The 19543-nt window shown below is 44.3% G+C and overlaps 1 protein-coding gene across 6 annotated transcripts in view; it reads right to left on the minus strand.

The window, feature by feature from the left end:
• Window positions 1-8281: 8281 nt before the first annotated feature.
• Window positions 8282-19543, minus strand: part of LOC113938308 (zinc finger protein 16-like) — a 37211-nt gene continuing 25949 nt past the window's right edge. For all 6 annotated transcript variants that reach the window (XM_035727158.1, XM_027623703.1, XM_035727157.1 and 3 more), the window contains one exon: window positions 8282-10441. In XM_035727158.1, coding sequence (XP_035583051.1) covers window positions 8595-10441 — 1847 coding nt within the window. In that variant the 3' untranslated portion in view covers window positions 8282-8594. The remainder of the gene's footprint in view (window positions 10442-19543) is intronic.

The raw sequence follows: 19543 nt of genomic DNA on the forward strand, positions 1-19543 counted from the left end.
CTTCTCTCCCTGTCCCCACCAACCTGTTACCTTCCTCTCCCTATTGGTAACCATTTATTTAAAATCTGAGTAAATTTCAGTGAACAGTAGCATCCTGTACCTACTGTTCTGAATTTGGGTTTTTTCACTTAACAGTGTGCTGCAGACCTCTCATTAGCAGCGTCTAGGAATATTCCTTATTCCTTTTTGCAGCAGTATACTCCCCTTCTTGTGTGAATGTACCATAGTGTATTCAACTAGTCTGCAATTACTGGACATGTGGGTTGTTTCCCATCTTTTGCTATTAAAAATAGTGTTACAGAGCACCTATGTGACTCAGTCAGTTAAGCGTCTGCCTTTGGCTCAGGTCATGGTCTTGGAGTCCCAGGATCGAGTCCTGCATTGGGCTCTCTGCTCAGCAGGGAGCCTGCTTTTCCTTCTGACCCTCCCCCCTCAAGTGTTCTCTCTCAAATAAATAAATAAATAAATCTTAAAAAAATTGTGCTACAATGAATAGTTTTTGTGCAGGTCTCTGCATAGTTTTGCCAGTTTAATTTTGAGACAGATTCCTACAAATTGGTCAGTGGGCATTTGTTTTGTCATAAAGATTTTATTTAAAGAGAGACAGCACACACAAGCAGGGGGAGGGACAGAGGGAGAGGGAGAAGTAGACTCCCCACTGAGCAGGGAGTCTGACATGGGGCTCGATCCCAGGACCCTGAGATCATGACCTGAGCCAAAGGCAGGTGCTTAACTGACTGAGCCACCCAGGTGCCCCTTCAGTGGGCATTTGTAATTCGTTTTTGCTGTGTGTTGCCTAGTTCCCTTCCATAGGTTGCACCATCTTGCATTCCCACTGGTGATGTTTCCTCACAGCCTCATAAACAAATATTTTGTTAAATATTTGGAATTTTGCCAATCTGAGAAGAGATGGCATCTCAGTGTGGTTTCCTTTTGAATCTTTGTGGGTGAAGTCAAGCATCTTTTCATATATTTAAGCACTGTTTTCGCTTATTTGTCTGTGACGTGCTTCTTTTCCTAGTTGGTGGTCTCTTCCCTCTGGTTTTAGAAGTGCTATTATGTTAACCCATTGTGACATAAGTTGTAGATACATTTTTTAAAAGATTTATTTATTTTGGAAAGAGAGAGCACGAGTGGGAGGGGCAGAGTGAGAGGGAGAGGGAGTCTCAGGCAGATTCTGTGCTGAGCACAGAGCCTGGCATGGGGCTCAATTCTACCACCCTAAGATCATGACCTGAGCTGAAACCAAGAGTCAGATGCTCAACTGACTGTTGAGCCACCCAGGTGCTCCAAGCTGCAGATATTTTTAATGCACCAATTTATCAATTGTTTAAGATTTAAAAAATTTTAAATAAGCCCTGTATAATCTTTTTTGATGCAACCGTACAAGTTGTAATAAGCAATTTGATAACAGAGAAATAGTTACAAAGAATAGACTTAGAGCGTCTGGGTGGCTCAGTTGGTTAAGTGTCTGCCTTTCGCTCGGTCATGATCCAGGGTTCTGGGATCGAGCCCTGTGTTGGGCTCTCTGCTCAGTGGGGAGTCTACTTCTCCCTCTCCCTCTGTCCCTCCCCCCTCCTTTTTGTAAAGATTTATTCATTTATTTGAGAGAGAGAGAGAGATAGAGAGAAAGAGCACACACGCACACAAGTCAGGGAGGGGCAGAGGGAAAGACTATCCAGGTAGACTTCCACTAAGTGTGGAGCTGGGCATGGGGCTTGATTCCATGACCCATGAGATCACGACCTGAGCTGAAACCAAGAGTCAGTCACTCAACTGACTGAGCCACCCACATGCCCCACATTTTTCTAATGCTTAATGATATTGAGTGTCATTTCTTGTGCTTATTTGCCATATATTCTTTGGTAAAGTGTCCATTCATATCTTAAGCCCAGTTTTTATTGGGTCATTTGTCTTCTAATTGCGTTGTAGGACTTCTTTGTAGGATGGGCTACAGGTTATTTGTTGGATATATGTTTTGCAAATATTTTCTCGCAGATAGTGCTTTGCCTTTTCATATTATTTCATTTTGGGGAACAAAAGTTTAAAATTTTGATGAAGTCCTATTCACTGATTTCCCTCCTTGAAATGTCATGCTCTTTTGTATCCTATTTAATAAATATTTGCCAAAGTCAAGGTCACTAAGGTTTTTACTATATTCTTCTAGAAGTTTCTACTTTGCATTTTGATGATATATATATTTTAGTCCTCCCCGCTCCCCCTTTTTTTAGTTGGTTGATGATACCTTTTAATTTTTGTATATGGTGTGGTGTAAGGGTTGAGGTTCATTTTGTTGGTATGAGGTTATTTAATAATAGTCCAAGTACTGTTTGTTGAAAATAAGGCCCTATTTTAAAACAATCTTTTATACATTAATTTTATACAAGCTATCTGTAATATGAATTGTAAATATTTTCCCCAGTTTGTCATTTGTCTTTTTACTTTGATTATATTGTTTTTAATCAGGCAAATATTGATTTCTGTGTAGTCAAATTTATCGCTGTTTTCTCTTATTGTTTCTTGATTTTGAGTGCTAGTACAATTTCCCTAACTTCCAGGTTCTACAGGAATTCATGTTTTCATCTACTACTTGTTTGGCTTTGTTTCTTTACATTTAAAAGTTTTCCATTTAGAATTTATTTTGATATATGATGTGAAGAATAGCTCTATTTTTTTTTCCAAACGGTTATCTGATTATCCCGACACTACATACTTTGAAGTTTATCCTTTCCCCCGTAGTCTTTTTTTTTTTTAAAGATTTTATTTATTTATTTGAGAGAGAGAATGAGATAGAGAGAGCATGAGAGTGGGGAGGGTCAGAGGGAGAAGCAGACTCCCCGCTGAGCAGGGAGCCCGATGCGGGACTCGATCTCGGGACTCCAGGATCATGACCTGAGCCGAAGGCAGTCACTTAACCAACTGAGCCACCCAGGTGCCCTCCCCCATAGTCTTGATAAGAAGATTGGAGATGCCACCCTTTTCTTATATCAAATTTCCATATGGGAGTGGTCTTCTCAGCTGATGTTGTAACGTGGAAAGGCTCAGAGCCTAGCCCACGGGCACAGAAGACATGCAGAATAAGCCACATGGGGTACCAGGGAGCCAGGCTGCTCTCATGCCTTCATGTTACTTCCAGGAAAGCCCCATAGCCAGTGATGACTGTCTGGATCTTGCCTGCCAAGCCCCAGGAGAATGGTCCAGCTAAGACTCTGCTCTCACAGCTGTCCTGGCATGGCCTGAATTGTTTGCAGTCATCAGGGCCCTGTTCTCCCCTCAGACTCAGGAGTTCTCTTCAAGCCATGGAGGCTTCAGGATTGGCATATAACCTGGCCCTGCTCTACACATACCATGCTCCAGAGTTTCCCAGCTTCACCTCATGTGGAGGGGTGCCTGTGGACATTGGGGGAAACTCTTTCTTCCCCTTCATCAGTCTTTGACCCCAGAAGTTTCAGGACCCACTTGTGGGGCATGAACTGTGGGGTTATATGAGGGAGATCTCCCAGGACTCTACCAAGCACATGAATCTTTTGGCAGTTTGTACCAGGCCAGGTACAGCTGTTAGAGCCGCTTGTTTGTTGTTCTTAACGGAATTGGGGTTGTTGGTTGAAGGTGGGAATAATGTCTGGGAGTGGAAGTAAAGAGCAAGGAGAACACCCTCCCAATCTCCAGTTCCAGTGGTACATGGGGGAGGGAGAAGGCTTCAGGCGACCTGTGTGATCGGGAGACAACCAGGTTTTAGTTAGAACAGGAAGTTGAGGAATGCTTGGGTGGCTCAGTTGGTTAGGCATTTGCCTTCAGCTCAGGTCATGATCCTAGGGTCCTGGGATGGAGTCCCACATCAGACTCCCTGATCAGCGGGGAGTCTGCTTCTTGCTCTTCCTCTGCCTCTCCCCCTGCTCATGATCTCTCTCAAATAAATGAATAAAATCTTAAAAAAAAAAAAGAAACCAGGAAGTTGAAGGGAACTTTCAGAGAAGTCACAACACAGAAGAATTTGTTGATGTCCATAAACCAAGGAACAGAGTGGAAGGTATGGGGCCAAAGAGTGCTTAGTGCTTCTATTTTTTTTTTTTTTTTTGAAGGCATGGAAAGGAGGTATCTGGGGAGAGTAGGGAAGGCCCCTCAAACTGGTCTGAAATGGCTTGAGAGGAGAGCCAAGAAAGGGTTACTGACTTAGGGTCTTTATTGTGGTCAGTGGGTATGGTGGCTGGGATTGCCAAGCATAGGTGAAGCCTGTGTGGTTTGAATCTTCTGCTGGTGTCAAAGGAGAGAGCACAGCTTTCTTATCAGCTCCTCCAGATGTGGGCATGGAGAATAAGGGGGATGAGGGTCCAAAGCTATCAGCAAACACCAGGAAATGGAACCAGACCACTCATTATATTTTGCCTCTGTTATCTGATGACTGAAACACACCATATTTAATTGCATTAGTGCTTGTTTAAATAAGCTATACAGCACTCTTGCAACCTGCAGCCTGAGGTCAGTGAGGGAGAAGAAAATGTCACTGAATCCTTCAAGAGTTCAGCATTGTGTATTCTGAGACGTGACAAGAGTGCCTCAGCTACTACAGAGGGGATGAGGGTGTCCTGGTGAGATCCTGTACTGTGGCCTGTGTATGGGTACAGACATCTGTGAGGCAAGAGATTCTGAGAGTTCTTTGCCCTAAATGGGCAACTCTTAGGCACTGGCACAAGAGTTTGTAAAAATGTGCAGATGGGGCCATTCATTAGCCAGGCCATCCAGTGCTAAGACAATTGCCTGGAATTTGGCCAATTGTGCTGATGTCTGGATCTGGTTCTTTATTAGGGATGTCGTGGTTAAGAAATGAGGAATGGCAGTTCCCCACTGAGCTCCATCATCTATGATGGTTGGCAGCGCTGCTTGTGAATTCCCAGCTTTTCACTTAGTTCATCCCAAGAGGCTCCCCAGGTAGTCAAAGGGTCTGAGGAAGGCTGCCCTCCAACACCCTGGCATCTGGCAGGGACTGAGGACAGGGGAGGCTGCCCCTTCTGCAGGTGGAATATGCCAGAGGGCCAAGGTTTGGCTTCCAACAGCAGTTGGAAGCCTTCCAACAGCAATGGTTGCTTTATAGGTTTAATTTGGGTTTGAATTAATCTCTTGGCTGCGCTGGGGGTGTTCTTCCCTAGAACCCGGAGGATCAGGATCTTTGCTGTGATGGTGGTAGTATTCAAGGGTTCTAGTGAGCATCTGCTCTCTGGAGTGTGGGCCTCACTCGGCATGCCACCTAATGCCTCCTTGCAAATGTTCTCCTGAGTGGCCACCTAATGCACACAGATCTCACATAGGGTATGGTCTCTCCCCTGAGCTAGATGCAGCTGCAGCCTTGGCCTCAACTATACAGATAGGTCTGGGATCAGACACACAACTCAGGGCCACTTGAAGGAGGGCTCCAATACCATACTGCTATCCCTAAACTCAACAATGCAGCACGTGTGGCATGGCTGAGTACATGCTGGCTTGCAGACAGTGGCTGCATGAACAGGTAGAACCCCGTGGTGCCATCAGACAGTGGCTGCATGAACAGGTAGAACCCCGTGGTGCCATCGTCTAGCCATCCTGCTCACAGTGCCAACTCCAGTTCTTACCATTACCTTCAGGGTGGATGCCTCCCCCCCCCCGCCACCCAATTTGGTTCAGAGGTCAAGACTGACAATGCCACACACCACAAGGGCATGAGGTTTATTACTTGAATAACTGAGGTCAGCAGGGCAGGGATACCAGGGCAGGTGAAAATGCCTTGAGGGGCAATGGAAGGGCACTGGCCTGGGTATTTGCTCTGGCTGAGGTTGAGACTACAGCACACACCTCACACTTCCTGTCCAGGAGGGTTTGAATGGTTTGAAATCTGTTGGTATCAAGGAGGGGGCACCCAGGCTTCTGAGCCATTGTTTTCCAAGAAACATTTCCAAGGACATCATGAAAGCCAAAAGAAATTGTAGTTGACAATTTGCTTTCCAAACTTTCTCTTTGGAAACATGATGTTCCAAAATTAATATTCCTCAGGCTGCAGACAGCAGGCCCCTGAATTTGGTCAATTCTGCCAGACACTGTGTAGGGACAAGGGCCCAGTGAAGCTTGACACTCACTCCTCCTTCCTGTGTCTAAACTCTGGCCTCCCACAGCTATGCTTCAGACCCAGGGGGTCTGCCAACGGTGTGGAGGCCAGAAGGGCAAAAGGAGTTGAGAAGGGAGTAACACAGAGGACATGCTTGCCACTACAGCCTCTCCACACAGCAATGACCGTCTTAAAATGTAAGTCATCAAAAGCCTCCAGCATCTCCCATTTCACCCAGCATAAAAGCCAAAGTCCTTGTCATGGCCATAAGGCCTTTTGTGATATGGCCCATTACCTCCCACCCTACCTGCTTCTCCCTCTGCTCACTCAACTCCTAGCCATACTGACCTGTGATGATTCTTTAACACTCTAGGCCTGTTTCTGCTCAGGACCTCTGTACTGGCATGATGAGAAAAATTTTTGTTTTCCCCAGTTACTGCCCAGGCATTTTACCGTATGATAACCCTACACACACCCAGTGTGTGGACATTGAGATCACAACTTGAGTTTAGTTAGTGACCTCCACCCTAAGCACCTCCTGAGTAGTATGTGCTACCATGCTCTCAATTTCCTGCTCACTCATGACCTGTGATGGCAGAATGCCCTTCTCCTGGGTCATTGTGCCCCCTTGCTTCTGGGATCTGTGTGTGGTAAATCTCGTGAATTTAATTCCTTTGTGTGACTGCACTGAAACTGTGCCTTCAATGAAAAAGACCCCAGGGTTTTCACTTTCCCAAAGAGGGAGCTACCTGGTGACCTGTGTGGGTGGCTCCTGCCTCCTCCTCCAGCAGGTCATAATCTGCGAAATCCTAATTTATTACCCAGCTCTGGCTTCCCAACCAGCTACTCTTGCTGTCACACTCTACCCCCCATCTTCACTGGTCATTTTCAAGTTGTCACTCAAATGACATCTGGGTGAGGCCTTCTCTGACAGCCCCTATTTAAAGCAGAACCCCTCAAGACACCCAGACTGTATTTCCTACTTTCCTTTTGCCTCATGACAATCATAACCGTTAGGGCATTTTCTCCACCCACTGGAATGTAAAGTCGTCAAGGGCAGGCGTTTTTCGGTCCGGTTTCCTGTGTCCCCAGCAAATGGTATGTAGTAAGCGTTCCACAAGTATTTACTGGAAAAAACGATGGAATCCAGGCTGGGAAAGGGGGAAAGTGAAGCCAGAGAGGGTTGCCTGACAGTGAGAAAGCATAAGAGTGAAGAGATGGATGTCTCCATGCGGTGGAAAGATGAACAAGTTGGAGGGTCAGCCTAGCAATGCTATCAGCAAAACTACAAATGTGGCAGCTTCTTGTCTAGGGTGTTTCCTTGGGAAGGTGGGGCTGAAGTGGAGGGGAGGGGGTAAGCACTGATGGGCTACTCTGATGGCCTCTGAGAGAAGGGTAGGCAGCCCTCTGTAGCCCAAGCCTGACCTGTGCACCCTTGAGCCAACTCTCCCATACTTCTGTCTTCAAACCTCTCCCTCATTTGCAATTGATGGCTTTGCCTCTACTTCCTTGAAAGCACAGAAGCCAAGCCCCTCCCTTCCTACCCTAACTGCAAACCTGACTACATCTGCCCATCAATGCCTTTCCTCCTGGAAAAACACAGGAGGTGCCTCTCCGTCCACCTATCCTAGGACATCCCCAAGTTGAGATGGGCTGGCTGGCTGGCTATGAGGGTCCTCTCTGGTGGCAGATGTGTTGCTTCTAGGACAACTCCCACTGCTCATGGAGAAGGGCACAGCTCTGGGAAACTGAGGAGGGGCCAGTCCCCACCTAGGAGCACTCACAGGTGCTCCAGGAGTGTCTGGAGATGAATGGGTGTGGGAGAAAACTGAGTCTGGGAGCTTGTGAGGAGAACAGGAGGGGTATGGAGAGGGCAGGCCTCTGTGGGGCAAGAGCCAGGAGCATAAGGCACAGAGGCAGAGGGTGGGAAACAGCTGCTTGTGTAATTGTGCAGCAGCCCCGAAGACCTCAGACTCAGGCACAAAGGAAAGGCAGAAGGAATCCTGCATCTAGTGACTGCATGGGAGGGACAAGAAAGGGTGATAAACTGGTGGTAATGAGTACACACCACTTCTGAGAGAGGATGACTGCCATCAGACCTGAAAAACTCTTGACCTGATTTTATGTAAGCAGAATATTAATTATAACCATACACAAAGAGTTCACTCTATGACTAATTACCAAAGAAAAGAATTCCTGTGGTTATTTCGAACCAAATGTCAGTTTACTTTTTTGGTTCTGTTTGATTATAGTAATAAAATCTATTCATGAATATGCAGCTTCTATCATCTTTTCCCTCCTAACAATTGTGGCAGTCTGATAACAAAATGTACAAGCAAAACAAACAAGAAACAAGAGGTCACAGGAAGCAGGAGTGATGGCAGGGGAAGGAGGGTCTGGGCTTTGTGGACAGTGGGATGTGGGGGTAGAGGGCAGCAAGTGAACCTGGCTTCAAGTCTGGGAGGTGGGTGAAGCTGGGACATGGCCAGAGGAGTCAGGAATGGAGCTGTACTCTGTTTCATTCCCTGGAGTGGATCAGCTGGTGTTTGACCAACTTGGAGCGCTGGCTGAAGGCTTTCCCACAAGCAGAGCAGTCATAGGGCTTCACACCGGTATGTATCCTCTGGTGCTGGATGAGGACTGAACGCTGACTGAAGGCCTTCCCACACTCACTGCACTTATACGGCCTTTCACCAGTGTGGATTATCTGATGTTGAATAAGGTGTGAACTCTGGCTGAAGCCCTTACCACATTCGACACACGTGTACGGCTTCTCTCCAGTGTGAACTTTCTGGTGGTGAATGAGGTTTGAGCTTCGGTTGAAGGCTTTACCACACTGGTTACATTCATGGGGTTTCAATCCATTATGGATTCTCTGATGCTGAATGAGAGTTGAACTCTGGCTGAAGGTTTTTCCACATTCGGTACATTCGTAGGGTTTCTCTCCAGTGTGAACTCGCTGGTGAAGAATAAGGTTGGAGCTCCGACCAAATGTTTTTCCACATTCTCGACACTCATAGGGCTTGTCACCCGTGTGCACACCCTGATGCTGAATGAGGGCTGAGCTGTGGCTGAAGGCCTTCCCACAGATGCTACATTCATACGGTTTCTCTCCCGTGTGGATTATCTGGTGCTTTCTGAGCACGGAGCTGTAACTAAAGGCTTTTCCACACACATTACATACATGAGGCTTTTCTCCAGTGTGAATTCTCCGATGTTGAATGAGGCTTGAACTCTGACTGAAGGCCTTCCCACAGTCACTGCACTTATAAGGTTTCTCTCCAGTGTGAACCCTGTGATGCTTAATGAGGTTGGAGACCCGGCTGAATGGTTTGCCACACTCATTACACTCGTAAGGTCTCTCTCCAGTGTGAACCCTCTGATGCTTCCTCAGGTGTGAGCTCTGGCTGAATGCTTTCCCACACTCATTACATTGAAAAGGTTTCTCACCTGTGTGAATCCTGTGGTGTTTAATGAGATTTGAGCTCCGCCTAAAGGCCTTCCCACATTCGTTGCACACATACGGCTTCTCTCCAGAATGAATTCTTTGATGTTGGATGAGGTTTGAGCTCCGCCTAAAGGCCTTCCCACATTCACTGCATTCATAGGGCTTCTCACTCATGTGAGACTTCTGGTGCTTTTTAAGGCTTGAGTTCTGGCTAAAGGCTTTTCCACATTCATTGCATACATAAGGCTTCTCTCCGCTGTGGTTAATCTGATGCCTAATGAGGTTTGAGTGCACACTGAAGGTTTTCCTGCACTCACTGCACTGGTAGGGTTTTTCACTCACATGAGATCTCTGATGATTTTTAAGAAATGAGTTCTGGCTGAAGGATTTTCCACATTCATTGCATATGAAGGACTTCTGTCTAGTATGGATTATCTGATGCTGAATAAGATCAGGGTTTCCTCTGAAGGTTTTCCCACAATCATTACATATGAGTGGGCTTTCGGCTACGTGAAGCCCCTCGTGGCTACTTAAGTCCATACTGTGTTGGAAGCTGTGGCCACACATGTCATACAGATGTGGCCTCTCTTCTGTAGGAATTCCCTGAGATGCTGTTGGGTTTGGGCTCAGACCGATGCTTCTTACAAAGTCATCACAGCCCAGCTCTTTCTCTAAGGGGCTCCTAAGGAGCACTGCCACTGGTGTAAAGCCCCCCTCCTGGTAGATTGACTGCACCCGTCTCTCACTGTCAGGGGTTCCCCAATCTCTCTCCAGTACATCATCACAGAGTTCTCCAAGCTCAGGTGCCTGAGAAAAATCACTGGTATAGTTTTCTGATATTTCTGCTTGTGATTCCAAATCCTCAGAAACTTCTTTCTTCTGAAGAAATTCCTTGCCCTTAGTCCTGGTGTCCCAATCTGAAATGATAAACAAAGTCACTTGGAAGGAAACAGGAAAATACAGATGACACATCTGGGAATGTGTGACCCACTGGGGGCGGTAGTCCCAAATCTCTCAAGGGGATGAGAGAGGGGGCTGGGAGAGCTCTGAAGGAACAAGGCAGCAGGGCCCTCAACCTACATGACTGACCCTCACCCCCCTGACGCACATCTCAGGAAATCACCTGCAGTCTCCCTACTGGTTCAAGTCAAAATCCAGGTGCCCCTCAACTGCTCCTCCCCTCTCCCACTGCAGGTCATCAGCAAGTCTTGATGGCTCTACCCTGGAGTGCCTCAAATCCAGGTACTTAATGCTCTCACCTGTACAAGTAAAACATTATACACCTCATGCTATACTGTTATTCATTGTACCCTTCTGTCTTTCCAACAATGTTTCTTGGGCCAGTATTTTTCTTAGTACCAACTAATGGCATTCAGGCCCTGCCTCAGGAGTCATCAGTATGGAGAGGTCAGCTCTCTGCTGGCAGGTGCAGAGGGGACTGTTCCCTTCAGAGAAGCAAGGGTGCTTCTGATTGCATGGCAGGCTGAGAACTGCAGTGGGGATTGCCTAAAACATCAGATTCTGTCCCATTCAACAGAGGAGGCTTCAGAAACTGTGCCCTGTCCTACCAAAGCAACCCTTACCCCCTAAAACCCGCAATTCGGACTGGTGTTAACTGGACAACTTTGTGCCCTGGTACAATGTTAAAGCTGCTGTGTCTATCATTCTGAAGGCAGAAATGTGCACAGGGTTCCTCATCACATCAGAAGGGCTCTGTCACCTCCCCCTCTTCTCTCTTCACATCTGAAGGAACGAGGAAATTGTCACTCCCCTGGATCTCGCAGTTGAACGCAGATCTTAAGTCTCTGTCTCATTCAAACACCCAGACCACTCTGTTGCCACCTTTTTCCACCTGGATGTTGAGTAGCTTACCTGGCCTACCACCTTCCCCTCCTGCCCAGACAGCCTAGTGACATCAGAGCACTTCAACATGCTCCCAGGCCCTTTCTGAGCTCACCCTCACCTCTCCTCCTGTTCCCTGAGCAGGATGGATACACTCACCTCAGGATCTGCTCTGCTTGGAACACTCTTCCCAGATGGTCCTCATGCTTCCTCACTTCTTTTTTTTTTTAAGATTTATTTATTTTAGGGGCACCTGGGTGGCTCAGTCGTTAAGCGTCTGCCTTCGGCTCAGGTTATGATCTCAGAGTCCCGGGATCGAGCCCCGCATCAGGCTCCCTGCTTGGAAGGAAAGCCTGCTTCTCCCTCACACTTCCCTGCTTGTGTTCCCTCTCTCACTGTCTCTGTCAAACAAATAAATAAAATCTTAAAAAAAAAAAGATTTATTTTAGAGAGAAAGAGTGAAAATGAGCATGAGGAGGGGGAGAGGGAGAGAGAAACTTAAGCAGACTCTCCACGGAGCCAGACATGGGACTTGATCTCATGACCCGAAGATCATAAACTGAGCCGAAATCAAGAGTCAGATGTTTAACCAATTGCAACACACAGGTGCCTTCTTCCTTCACTTCTGCCTGGTGTCTGCTCAAGCACACTTCACCGGAGAGAACTTTTCTGACCATTGTCCTTTCTTGCTGTCTCCTGTACAGCCCTGATTGCTTCCTGACAGGGCTCCATATCCTGGGACTGGCATGACCCCTCATCTGGTCAGTCAGTGGTGCTGAGTAGGTGGGTGGACACCCCTCCCCATGCTACCTTGGGCTCATTGCCCTCTGACCTGCCCCTCAGTTCAGGCTGACACCGCTTCTCCCCATCTGGAAGTTCTAGGATCTAACAAAACAGCACTCTGTGTCCCTGCCTCATCTGGACACTTCTGTTCCCTCTGGAGCCACCAGAGTGATCTCAATGCAGACCTGGCCTGGCCACACACTCAGCCTGTCTGCCTGCCATGCCCACACATGTGGAAGCCCCTGCACACTCCTTGCCCCTTGCATGAAGTTTGCGCCAGACTCTCCTATGGAACTCAGCCATGTGGCTGGCACAACACATGGGTGCCATGCTTTACCCTTCTGCTGACCCTCAGGCAGACCCATCATCACATGCTGCACATGGGCTGACCATGTTCTTCTGTGAGCCTCAAAGCTCCCCAGGTCAGGAGCCCTAGACCTGAGGGTGTCTAGGAAATGTCCACATGAGGCTGGGCACCTAGGAGTAATGGGGGGAGGGCTCACTGAGGACTGCAGGGACAGGGAGGCTGCTATGGGAAACAAGAGTCTGCACAGGTTGCCCCAAAGCTCACTATGCCCCGCACTGCCCCCAGCAACTGACCCAGGGAGCCTCCCACCCTCCTCTGGCTGCATACAAAGTAGGGACCAGAAGGGGATGACACACAGGAGTCAATGGAGCTTTCCCATAAATGGTCACAGGGTACCCTTTTTAGGTTTTGTGGCTGTATGGTCTTGGTCATATAGTCTGCTGTGTTACAACCCTGGAAAAACCTCAAAACCATTCTTTGCTTGCAGGCCATTAAAACAAAAACCAACAAAAACCCCCAACAAGGGGCGCCTGGGTGGCTCAGCTGGTTAAGTGACTGCCTTTGGCTCAAGTCATGATCCCGAGGTCCTGGGATAGAGTCCCACATTGGGCTCCCAGCTCTGCTGGGAGCCTGCTTCTCCCTCCGACCCTCTCCCCTCTCATGCTGTTTTCTCTCTTGCTCGCTCTCTAATAAATAAATAAATAAATAAATAAAATCTTAAAAAAAAAAAAAACCCAAAAAACCCCAACAAATCCCTGGCTAGCTGGATCTGGCCTGTGGGCCACAGTCTGTTGACCCTAAGATAAGGTCACTAGTATGGCTCAGGAGATGGTGGCAATAATTAGTTTTCAGCCCCAAGCCACTGTTGGCCTGGAAGCCTTTTATTGAGACAGGAGAGAAAACTGAGTCCTGAGGATGGTGAGAGGTCACTTCGGATTTATTAAATCTGATGTAATTCTTCTCTGCAACTTAAGAACTGTTGGAAACAATGATTAAAGTTTCTCTTTTGAAAGGAAATGTAAAGTTGGAAATGTGGTTTCCCTTATGACGCACACACACAATAAAAGTTGGGTTTAAGGGGAGGCACACCTGGCTGGCTCAGGGTTGTAGGTTCAAGCCCCATGCTGGGTGTAGAGATTACTTAAAAATAAAATCTTAAAAACAAAAAAAGTTGGGTTTAAGGGCAAAGAAAAAGATCTGAAAACAAACAGAGTTGCTTGCACTGTCCTTGCTGCCCCCATGACTGATCCCCCCTGGAGAAAAGAGTGAGGATTCTAAGCCCTTCTAGAACACAACAAACCTATTAGTATTTCCTGAGAGAAAGCACTCATTAAAGACCTTTATGATTAGTGGCTTCCAGGTTTGTGAAAACAGCTTAGGTAAGTACCCAAGTCAAAGCCACATACTCAGGTGGGGGCTCCACTAGTCTATTTCCTGAGCAGCTTTTCATTTACTTAATTTATTGAGGTGAAATTTACAAAAATAAAATTGTTTAAAGTGAACATTTAAGTGGCATTTAGTTGTGCCTGTTGTGCACATTTACAATGTTGTGCAATCATCACCTCTGTCTAGTTCCAAAACAGTTTCATCACTCCAAAGTAGAGCCTCTTATTAAACCATTAGTTTTATCTCTGCTCCCCAACTCTTAGCAACCTTCAATCTGCATTTTGTCTGTAAGCATTGGATATCTCATATAAATGGAATCATATCACATGTGACTTTTTATGTGTGGATTCTTTCACTTAATGTTTTTCCAAGTTCATCCACATTGTGGCACGTATCACTGCTTCATTCCTTTTTTTTTGTCTGAATAATATTCCACTGTTTGGATATACTATATTTTCCATTGATGGACATCTAGGCTGTTTTCTTTTGGCCATTGTGACAGTGCTTCTATGAACATGATGTACGTGTACATGTTTGAGTACCTGTTTTTAACTCTTTGCATATTTATCTAGCATTGCTGGGTCCTATGGCAATGCTATGTTTGAACGCTTGAAGAACTGCCAAATTTTATTCCATAGTGGCTGTACCACATTCCATTCCCACCAGCAATGTATGAGCGTTTCAATTTCTCTACAGCCTTGAAAACACTTGTTACATATTTAAGTATTACAACCACTCTAGTGGGTGTGAAGTGGTTATCTCATTGTGGTTTTGATTTGCATTTCTCAAATGACTAATGAATTTAAGCATCTTTTCATGTGCTTGTTGGCCATGAAAATTTGCATATTTTCTTTTGAAAAGCATTTATTCCAGTCCTTTGCCCATCATAAAATTGGGTTGTTTGTCTTGTTAAGTTTGAGTTCTTTATATATTCTAAATACTAGACTTTTTTTTAAGATTTTTTATTTTATTTATTTGAGAGAGAGAGAATGAGAGATACAGAGCACGAGAAGGAAGAGGGTCAGAGGGAGAAGCAGACTCCCTGCTGAGCGGGGAGCCCAATGCGGGACTCGATCCCGGGACTCCAGGATCATGACCTGAGCCGAAGGCAGTCGCTTAACCAACTGAGCCACCCAGGCGCCCTAAATACTAGACTCTTATCAGAAATACAATTTGCAAAGATTTTCTCCCATTCTATAGAGTGTCTTTTAACTTTCTTGACAATGTCCTTTGATACCCAAAAGTTTTTAATTGTGATAAAGTCCAACATACCTATCTTTTTCTCTGTTGCTCATGCTTTTGGTGTCATATCTAAGAATCCACTGCCAAACCCAAGGTTATGAAAATGTATACCTGTTTTCTTGTAAGAGTTTTATGATTTTAGTTCTTTACTTAGGTTGTTGGGCCATTTTGAATTAGTTTCTGTATATGGTGTGAAGTAGGGGTGCCAGTGTATTCTTCTGCATGTGGATTTCCACGTGTCCCAGCATTATTTGTTGAAGAATTATCTTTTCTCACTGAACAGTCTTGACATCCATATTGCAAATCAATTTGTCACAGATGTCTTGGTTTCCTGCTAGACTCTCAATTCTATTCCATTGATCTGTATGTATAGCTTTATGTCAGCACCAAATTGTTTTGATTATTAAAGCTTTGTAGTAATTTTTGAAACTGGTGAGTATGAGTCCTCTGTTTTTCCTTGTCAAGCTTGTTTTGACTGTTTGGGGCCTTTTGTAATTCTATATGAATCTGAGGGCTCAACTTCACAATTTCTGCAAAAAAAGCTGTTGTAATTTTGATATGGTTTGTATTGAGTTTGTAGATTGCTCTTGATAGCACAGGCATTGTAACACAATTAAGTTCAATCTATGGACTTGATGTCTTTCCAATTATTTATTTGTTAATTTCTTTTGTCAAGGCTTTGTAATTCTCAGCAAACAAGTCTTTCACTTCCTCGGTTAAATTTATTTGTAGGTTCTTTTTTCTTTTTTTAAAGCTTTTACTTAATTTGAGAGAGAACGAGAGGGGAGAAGGGGTAGGGGCAGAAGGAAAGGGAGAAGCAGACTACCCGCTGACAAGGAAGCCTTAGGGCTTGATCCCAGGACCCTGAGATCATGACCTGAGCCGAAGGCAGATGCCTAACCGACTGAACCACCCAGGTGCCCCTATTTTTTCTTTTGATGCCTCTTAAATGAAGTTTTCTTAATTTCCTTTTCAGATTGGTCATTTCTGGTATATAGAAACAATTGATTTTGTGTGTTGACTCGTACCCTGAAACTTGGCTGAATTCATTCATTAGCTCTTACAGCTTTTTAATGGATTCTGTGGGATATTCTATATATAGGATCATGTCTTCTGCAGACAGATATAGTTTTCCATCTTCCTTCTCAATCTGAATGTCTTATTTCTTTTTCTTTCCTGATTGCTCTGGGTTAGAACTTCCAGTACAATGTCGAATAGCAGTGGTAAGACAGGCATACTTTCCTGATCACTAGGGGAAAAGATTTTAATCTTTCACTATTGTGTATAATGCTAGCTGTGGGTTCTTCATGAATGCCCTTTATCATGTTAAGGAGGTTCCCTTATATTGAGTTTTCCCAGTGTTTTTCTTTTCTTTTTTAAAGATTTTATTTATTTAATTGACAGAGAGAGAGAGAGAGAGAGAGAGAGAGAGAGAGAGAGAGAGAGAGAGACAGCGTGAGAGGGAACACAAGCAGGGGGAGTGGGAGAGGGAGAAGCAGGCTTCCAGCCGAGCAGGGAGCCTGATGCGGGGCTCAATCCCAGGCCCCCGGATCATGACCTGAGCCGAAGGCAGTCGCTTAACCAACTGAGCCACCCAGGCACCCCTTCTTTCTTTCTTTTAATCACAAAGGGTGTTTGATTTTGTCAAATACTTTTTCTGCATCAGTTGAGATGGTTATGGTTTTTCTCCTTCATTCTCTTACTGTGGTAAATGACATTGGTTTTATTATGTTGAACTACCTTTGTATTCCTGGGTTATATCCATGGGGTATAATACTTTATTCTTGAGTCACTTAGGTAATTTTTTTGTCTTTAGGAATTTCTCTCTTTCATCTAGATTATCTAATTTGTCAGTGCACAACTGTTAACAGTCTTCTCTTATACTCCTGTTTACTTTTGTAAGATAGGTAGTAATGTCCATTTCTGATTTTTGTTATTTGTGTCTTCAAAGGTTTGTTAATTTTAATCTTTTCAACAAACTAACTTTTGATTTTGATTCTCTAATGTTTTCTATATTTTTAAGATTTTATTTATTTATTTGACAGAGAGAGGGCAGGAAAACACAAGCAGTGGGAACGGGAGAGGGAGAGGGAGAAGCAGGCCTCCCACCGAGCAGGGAGCCGGATGCAGGGCTCAATCCCAGGACCCTGGGATCATGACCTGAGCCAAAGGCAGCCGCTCAACCAACTGAGCCACCCTGGCGCCCGTTTTCTACTTTCTATTTTATTTATCTCTCCTGTAATGTTTATTATTTCCTTCCTTCTGTTAGCCTTGGGTTCAGTTCATTCTTATTTTCACAGTTCCTTAAGATGTAAAGTTAGGTTACTGATTTAAGATCTTTCTTCCTTTTTTTTTAAGATTTTTTATTTATTTATTTGATAGAGAGAGACACAGTGAGAGAGGGAACATAAGCAGGCAGAGGGGAGAGGGAGAAGCAGGCTTCCCGCCGAGCAGGGAGCCCGACATGGGGCTCGATCCCAGGACCCCGGGATCACGACCCGAAGCTGAAGGCAGATGCTTAACGACTGAGCCACCCAGGTGCCCCGATCTTTCTTCCTTTTTAATGTATTTACTTACTGCTATAAATTTACCTTCTGGCACTGCTCTCCTTGCATATTGTAAGTTTTTGTTTGTTTTCATTTGTCTGCAGGTTTTTTTAATTTCCCTTGTGATTTTTTTTCTTGACCCATGGGTTAGGAGTATGTTGTTTTATTTATACATATTTGTAAATTTTTCAATTTTCCTGCCGTTATTGAGTAGAGATAATACATTACATGATTTCAACTGTTTTTATTATTGAGATTTGTTTTGTGGCCTAACATAAGGTCTATGTTGGAGAATGTCCACGTACACTTGAGAAGAATATGTGCTCCTTTGGGTGCAGTGTATGTATGTACATGTCTATTAGGTCTAATTGATTTATAGTGTTGTTCAAGTTCCCTATTTCATTACTGATCTTCTGTCTGATGTTCTATCCATTTTTGGAAGTGAGGTACTGAAGTCTCCAACTATTATTATACAACTATTTCTCCCTTCAAATGTATATGTGTTTCATCTATTTTGGGGTTCTCTTTTGTAACTTATATCCTCTTGTTGAATTGATTCTTTTACTCACACATAATGTACTTCTTTTCTCCTGTTACAGTTTTTTACCTAGTTTATTTTTTCTGGTGTTATAGTATAGTCACCCCAGCTCTTTTGGTTACTATTTATTTGCATGTAGTATCTTTTTTCACCTTTTACTTTACACTTATTTGTGTCTTTGGATCTAAAGTAAGCCTCTTGTAGACAGTATGTAGTTGGATCATGCTTTTTCATCCACTGTGCTAATATCTGCCTTTGGAGGGTTTAAACCATTTATAATTAATTATTGATAAGGAAGGATTTACTTCATTTTGCTATTAGTTTTTGTTATCTTTTACCTCTTTATGTCCCTCATCTCCTCTATTACTGTCTTCTTTTGTGTTATTTTTTGTAGTTTACCATCTTAATTTTCTTCTTTTTCCTTTTATGGATACTTTAAAGATTTTTTTTTTTAATGGCATAATGGGAATTACAATTAACATCCTAACACCCTAAAACAATGTAGTTTTTCCCCCCATCACAGCTATTTTAGTTTTTATTCCCTAAGCTTTACTGAAATATAACTGACATACATCATCGTGTAAGTTTAAGGTGTACAATGTAATGATTTGTACACCGATACATGTACACTGTGAAATGATTACCATCGTAAGGTTAGTTAACACATCCACCACCTTATATAGTTATTATTATTATTTTTTTTAAGTAATCTCTACACCCAACATGGAGCTCAAACCCATGACCCAAGATCAAGAGCGGTATGCTCTACCAACTCAATCAGCCAGGTACCTCCTTTTTTGTGTGTTAAGAATTTGTAAGGTCTACTTTCTTAGCCATTTTCAAATATATAATACAGTATAACTGTAGTCGCCATGATGTACATTAGAACCCCAGAATAAAACCATCAAGTTTGAACTGATAACAACTTAGCCACAACAGCATACAAAAACCCTACTTTTTTTTTTTTTAAGATTTATTTATTTGAGACAGAGAGAATGAGAGAGAGTGAGCACATGAGAGGGGGGAGGGTCAGAGGGAGAAGCAGACTCTCCACTGAGCAGGGAGCCCAGTGTGGGACTCGATCCAGGGACTCCTGGATCATGACCTGGGCCGAAGGCAGTCGCTTAACCAACTGAGCCACCCAGGCGCCCCCAAAAACCCTACTCTTATACACCTCTGCTCCCCACCGTCATGTTGTCACAAATGTATCTTCGCATGTTATGTTTAATACAGACTTATAATTATTTTTATTAATTTGTCTTTTAAATCATTTAGGAAATAAAAAGTGGAGTAATAAACCAAAAACACCCCTGCTTGTGCACGTGCACGCTCTCTCTCCCAAATAAATAAATAAAATCTTAAAAAAAAGTCCTCA

This window comes from Zalophus californianus, chromosome 4 (genome assembly GCF_009762305.2).
Source record: "Zalophus californianus isolate mZalCal1 chromosome 4, mZalCal1.pri.v2, whole genome shotgun sequence".
NCBI classification, from domain to species: Eukaryota; Metazoa; Chordata; class Mammalia; order Carnivora; family Otariidae; genus Zalophus; species Zalophus californianus.